This window comes from Malaya genurostris, chromosome 2 (genome assembly GCF_030247185.1).
Source record: "Malaya genurostris strain Urasoe2022 chromosome 2, Malgen_1.1, whole genome shotgun sequence".
In the NCBI taxonomy this organism is placed as follows: Eukaryota; Metazoa; Arthropoda; class Insecta; order Diptera; family Culicidae; genus Malaya; species Malaya genurostris.
The window spans coordinates 160,150,290-160,156,604 of NC_080571.1; the positions used below are offsets into that span (position 1 = coordinate 160,150,290).

General features: G+C 45.5%; 1 protein-coding gene across 1 annotated transcript; it reads left to right on the top strand.

Annotated features, from left to right (window-relative positions):
- The first annotated feature begins 1,243 nt into the window (after positions 1–1,243).
- On the top strand, positions 1,244–4,258 carry LOC131428940 (uncharacterized). Its single transcript, XM_058592999.1, has one exon. It carries the CDS (start codon positions 1,244–1,246, stop codon positions 4,256–4,258), a length of 3,015 nt encoding a protein of 1,004 aa, XP_058448982.1.
- The last annotated feature ends 2,057 nt before the right edge of the window (positions 4,259–6,315 follow it).

The following is a 6,315-nucleotide window of genomic DNA, read 5'->3' on the forward strand; positions in this document are numbered from 1 at the left end:
CTGCACCAACGTCTTCAATGTCGTGTCTGAACCGCAACATCACGCTGAATGTGACTCCCAGCAAAAACCACCCACGAGACACAACCCGTAGGCAACTGAATCTGAGTGTATGCCACCTTCGAAAGATTTCGATTGCGCAAAAACATAATCCGCCAGCAAATCCAACTAATTTAACGTCGCCTTTAATAATGAATTCAGCACCACGGGAATTTCATCCAAATAACTCGCGACTATCGCAAGATGGTCAGGATTCACGATGCATCTCAAATCGAGAGTACCGAGGTGGATTGGATTATTCGTCGGACAGGCAACGGAATGTACTCCATCCATCATCAATGCGTAACTGTCACTCCGATGACTATGAGCAAGATGAATCACTATCTATTTCTCGTAAACAGTTAGCCGCTCGTCAAGCCATTGATAAAGATTTGCCTACGTTCTCAGGAAATCCTGAAGAATGGCCATTGTTCGTTTCCACCTTTAATAGTACGACAGCAATGTGCGGGTTCACGAACGAGGAGAATATTGTCCGGCTTCAACGCTGTCTCAAAGGCCGCGCTTATGAAGCGGTAAGGTGCAGATTGATGCATCCTTCCAATGTAAACGGTGTAATGTCTACGCTAAAGATGCTCTTTGGGCAACCGGAGGTAATTGTGAGTTCGATGATATCCAAGATCAACTCTATGCCAGCTCTAAAGGAGGACAAGCTCGAAACTCTCGTGGATTTCGCCGTCAACGTTGAAAACTTCTGTGCTACAGTCGATGCTTGCGGACTCGAAGAATATTTTTATAATGTAACCTTTCTTCATCAATTAGTAAACAAGCTTCCAGCGTCAATAAAATTAAACTGGGCCCGGACAGGTACAGACGGTCGCTTCCCATAATCAATCTTCCATCCTTCAGTAACTGGTTGTACTCACTTGCCGAAGCAGCCAGTGCAGTTACATTCTCAAGTATCATTCCTGAAATCAAGAATACACGCAATGACTCACGAGCAATCAGAAAAAGTAACTCATATCTCAATGCGCATTCTGAACAGCTGTCTCCAGATCATCAGCCAGCAGTGTTATCCAACGCGAAACCACCGACCAATTGTTGTCTGGTATGCAAAGGAAACTGTAAGTCGATCGCCAAATGCAGACGATTTCTAGAATTCTCTCGTGATTCCCGTTGGTCAACCGTTCGAGACCTGGGGCTTTGCCGTAGATGCCTACGTCAGCATAAAGGAGGTTGTCAGACCAGGATGTGTGGCAAAAACGGTTGCGAACTAAAACACCACGAGCTGCTACACAATGATCTGAAACACACGACATCGCCTCAGGCAGTCTCTTCGAATTCTTGTGATCAAATTTCTCCAACTAAGCGTGACGATCTTCCCAAATCAAACTCTAGTACATCGGAACATGGATGTCACACTCATCAGGTTTCATCTAACAACGCTTTATTCCGCTATTTACCGGTAGTGCTTCATGGAAAGCAACGTTCAGTTCAAACATTTGCGTTTCTTGATGACGGATCGGAGCTTACACTACTTGATAGCGATTTGGCAGATGACTTACAACTTGAAGGAAATATAGAACCCTTGTGTTTACGTTGGACAGGAGGAGCTACACGCCGTGAGGAACGTTCAAGGAGTGTCCGACTGGAAGTAGCCTCCAAACATGAGCCGTTTAGGAGGTATAGTTTACACGGTGTACGCACAGTTAAAGAACTGCTTCTTCCCCCGCAAACTATGAATATAGAAGAGCTAACTACGCGGTACCCACATCTCAGTGGCCTGCCAATTGCTTCGTACCGAGACATTCGTCCAAGGATTTTGATTGGAATCAAGCATCAACATTTGAGTTTAGTACGAAAGAGTCGTGAAGGAACTCCACATCAGCCAGTAGCCGTTAAAACCCGGTTAGGGTGGACTGTGTGCGGAGGGGGCAATTCAGACGAAGCTTCAAGCCTCGTACATTCCGTATTCCATGTGTGTTCTTGTAAATCATCAACGGATGAAGATCTCCACAAAGCGATGAAAGAATATTTCACAATCGATGGTCTTGGTGTTACTCAGCCGAAAAGAATTCTTCTCTCTGCAGAGGACGAGCGAGCACGATCATTGCTTCAAACTTGTACCGTATTCAAAGGAGATCGTTATGAAACTGGCCTGTTGTGGCGCTATGGAAACGTTCGTTTGCCAGACAGCTATCCTATGGCTCTACGGCGGCTGCAATGCCTGAAAAAACGGATGGATAAGGATCCAGAACTGGCTGAAACTCTGAATCAAAAAATCACCGACCTTGTTACAAAGGGATACGCGAGAAAACTTACGGAGCAAGAACTAAATCAAGCTTTCCCGCGAGTCTGGTATTTGCCAATATTCCCGGTGACTAATATCCACAAACCTGGGAAAATCCGTATGGTATGGGACGCGGCTGCAGCAGCCTACGGAGTAACACTGAACTCGGTTCTATTGAAAGGGCCTGATTTGCTCTGTGATCTGTTCAACATACTGATCCGATTTCGGGAAGGCAAGATCGCGCTGACCGGAGACGTACGTGAAATGTTTTTGCAAGTTCTTATACGAGCTGAAGATCAGCAATGTCAGCGTTTCCTCTGGTACGACGATAACGGTGAAGTAGTTGTTTACATCCTAAAGGTCATGACGTTCGGAGCGTGTTGCTCCCCTAGTACGGCGCATTTTATAAAAAATTTAAACGCCGATCGATTCATAGCGAAGTTTCCAGATGCTGTTGAAGTGATCCAGAAACGCCACTACGTCGACGATATGCTGGTTAGTGTTGCGACGCATCAGCAAGCAATTGAACTCGCTAAACAGGTAAAGCAAATACATGCCGATGGCGGATTCGAGATCCGTAACTGGATAAGCAACTCCGAACAGGTTACTAAGGCGTTACAAGAGAAACGGACGGAGGAGAAGAGCCTTGACCTCTCTCCTGAATTTTCTACAGAAAAGGTTCTCGGCATGTGGTGGTGTACTTCTTCGGATACATTCACGTATAAGATTGGTTGGAATCGTTATGGTCGTGCTCTGCTAGAAGGTGAAATTCATCCAACAAAAAGGGATATGCTGCGTGTCCTGATGTCTATTTTCGATCCTCTTGGACTGATCGCACATTTTCTCATGTACTTAAAAGTCATCCTCCAAGATGTTTGGCGTGCCGGAATTGATTGGGACGACCGAATCGACAACACACTGTTCGAAAAGTGGCAGAAATGGCTTCAAGTGCTTCCAAGAGTCGAAGAAATTAGTATTCCTCGGTGCTACTTCAGCCACACAGATGCTGTTGGCGAAAATATTCAACTCCACACGTTCGTAGATGCTGGCGACAATGGCATGGCAGCAGCGTGTTATTTGCGCGTCGTTCAAGACGGCATTGTTGAGTGTAGACTAGTTGCCGCGAAAACTAGAGTCGCTCCATTAAAGTATATGTCAACGCCCAAACTTGAGCTCCAAGCAGCGTTAGTGGGCGCGCGACTATCTCGATCAGTTTCCGAAGCTCTTGTTATCAAATTCTCTCGAAAAATATTTTGGTCAGACTCACAGGACGTACTATGTTGGATCAAGTCGGATCACCGCCGTTATTCGCAGTTTGTGGCATTCCGAGTTAGCGAAATACTGGAGACGACAGAGATGAGCGAATGGAGATACGTTCCTACCGATTTAAACGTAGCAGACGATGGGACTAAATGGAAAGGGGTTCCTGATTTAACTTCAAAGGCAAGATGGTTTAACGGCCCTAAATTTCTTTATCAATCAGACGAATGTTGGCCAGTTGCGTGTAAGAACTCGTTGGCTACAGAGCTAGAACTACGTCCGAGCGTATTAGTTCACTCCGTCGCAGCAGTGCCCGCGGTATGCATTACCGACTTTTCTTCTTGGAACCGGTTAGTTAATGTCGTTGCTCTGGTACGTAGATTTGTGAACAATTGCAAACTAAAACTCCAGAAAAGTTCAATCGTGGTTGGGCCGCTTTCAAGCCAAGAAATATCCTCCTCAACTCATTATTTAATCCGTCAAGCGCAGCAGGAGGCCTATCAAGACGAAATTACCGTCTTAAAACAATCACAACATGATCTAGAGCATTCTACAGCGCGGATTCATACTACAAGTTCAATTTATAAGAAATCACCGTGGATAGACCAGAATTCGATTTTGAGAATGCGAGGCCGCATCGCCGCCTGTGACTACGCTACAGAGGATGCAAAGAATCCGACAATTCTGCCCGTGACCACCATACCACCAAGTTGATCGTTGCACATTATCACCAAAAATATCACCACCAGAATCACGAGACCGTGATTAACGAAATTCGCCAGAAATACAGCATTCCCAAACTCCGTGCGACATACTCCAAAGTAAAAAGAGACTGTCAGCGATGTATGAACCACAGAGTACTCCCGCAAGTTCCAATCATGGCCAACTTACCATCAGCACGCCTGGATGCCTTCACGCGCCCTTTCACGCATGTTGGCGTCGATTTCTTCGGACCGTACGAGATCGTCATAGGACGTCGAGCAGAAAAGCGTTGGGGGATGCTGGCAACGTGTCTCACAGTTCGGGCGATTCACATCGAGGTTGTGAACTCACTTAGTTCTGACTCGTGCATAATGGCACTTAGAAATTTTGTGGCAAGGAGAGGTAAACCGAGAACCTTTTACAGTGATCGTGGCACTAATTTTGTCGGTGCAAACCGTGTTATCAAAGAAGAAGAAGGTTCTATCAACCATGAAGAATTGATGAGAGAATTCACCGACGCGGAAACTAGCTGGACGTTTCTACCTCCTTCTTCTCCTCATACAAGGTGAGATGAAAAAACTGCAACCAACTTCAGACTGCTGTCATTTCTAAACCGCTCGTCCCACAGCTGTCAGATTTATTCTAGTGACAGCTCATTATATTATTTACAAGCGCACAAAAGCATTTTGGTGGGAATTTTTCAGAAAAAAAGTTATTTGTGATGGAATTCAAGTGTGATAGTGTGATTGCTTTGCATTTGGCTGGAAAACCACAAGTGGCTATCGTTAGAGCCCTCCAGCATTTAAAAGTGAAAAAATCTTTTGTGTCTCGTACCATCGCTCGTTACCGTGATACTGGTAGCGTAGCCCGACGTCAAGGAAGTGGACGAAAAAAAACAGCAACATCGGCAGAAATGGTTCGAAAAGTGAAGAAGCGAATTGAACGAAATCCGCGTCGCAGTGGCCGAAAAATGGCTCGTGAGCTGAACATATCGCAATATGCCATTCGGCAAATATTGAAAAATGAGCTTGGACTAAAGCCATTGAAGTTCCAAAAAGTGCAAGATCTTACTGATGCGCAAAAAAAAGTTAGACTCGAAAAAGCTAAAGAGTTGCTTCGCTTGGCCGAAGTGGTGAACTGCCGAATTTGGTTTTCTCCGATGAGAAACCATTCGTTATCCAGCAGTTTGTAAACAAACAAAATGATCGTGTTTACTTGCCAGAGAGGTCAGCTGAAAATTTGCAACTTCGGTTGGCCACCAGAACTCAAAAGCCGGCCATGGTGATGGTGTGGGCCGCCATAACAGCCGATGGTCGCTCGCCGCTCGTATTCATCGACCGTGGGGTCAAAATAAATGCGCAAATCTATCGCGAAAATATTTTGGAGGGAGTTCTGAAGCCCTGGGCACGCAAACATTTCGGCCGCAGACCTTGGACATTCCAACAGGACTCACCACCATCGCACTCAGCACGCGCCACCCAAGAATGGTTAAGAAATGAGGTTCCTCGCTTCATTTCCACCGCACAATGGCCACCAAAATCTCCGGATGCCAATCCGTTGGACTATTGTGCCTGGGGTATTTTGGAAAGCAAGGTTGGCACTAAAAAATACCAAAGTGTCGATCATCTCAAGCAAGCGCTTCGCCGAGAATGGGACAAAATACCGCAGAGCCACTTTCGGGCAGCGTGTGATGGTTTCATTGGCCGTTTGAAGGCCATAGTTCGTGCCAAAGGTGGCCAATTCGAACAAATCTAAACCGATTCTCAAATTTGATGTTATTTCCGACATTTTTTGCTTTCATTCAATAAAATTTAAAAAAAAATGAAAAAAATATGGCGTTTTACTTTGTTGCAGTTTTTTCATCTCACCTTGTATGGGTGGGAGTTGGGAACGACTGATTGGGTGCGTTAAAAAGAACTTGATGGTAGTTCTGCATGCTCGGAAGCTCAGTGACGAAGTTCTGCGAAATGTGTTAACAGAAGTTGAAAACGTCGTAAACTCTCGACCGTTGACACATGTTCCCGTTGACGATGATTCAGCGCCTGCTTTGACCCCGAATCATTTCCTGC

Excerpts from the sequence above, each read along its gene's own strand:
- LOC131428940 (XM_058592999.1), top strand. The coding sequence starts at position 1,244 with ATGTGTGGCAAAAACGGTTGCGAACTAAAACACCACGAGCTGCTACAC.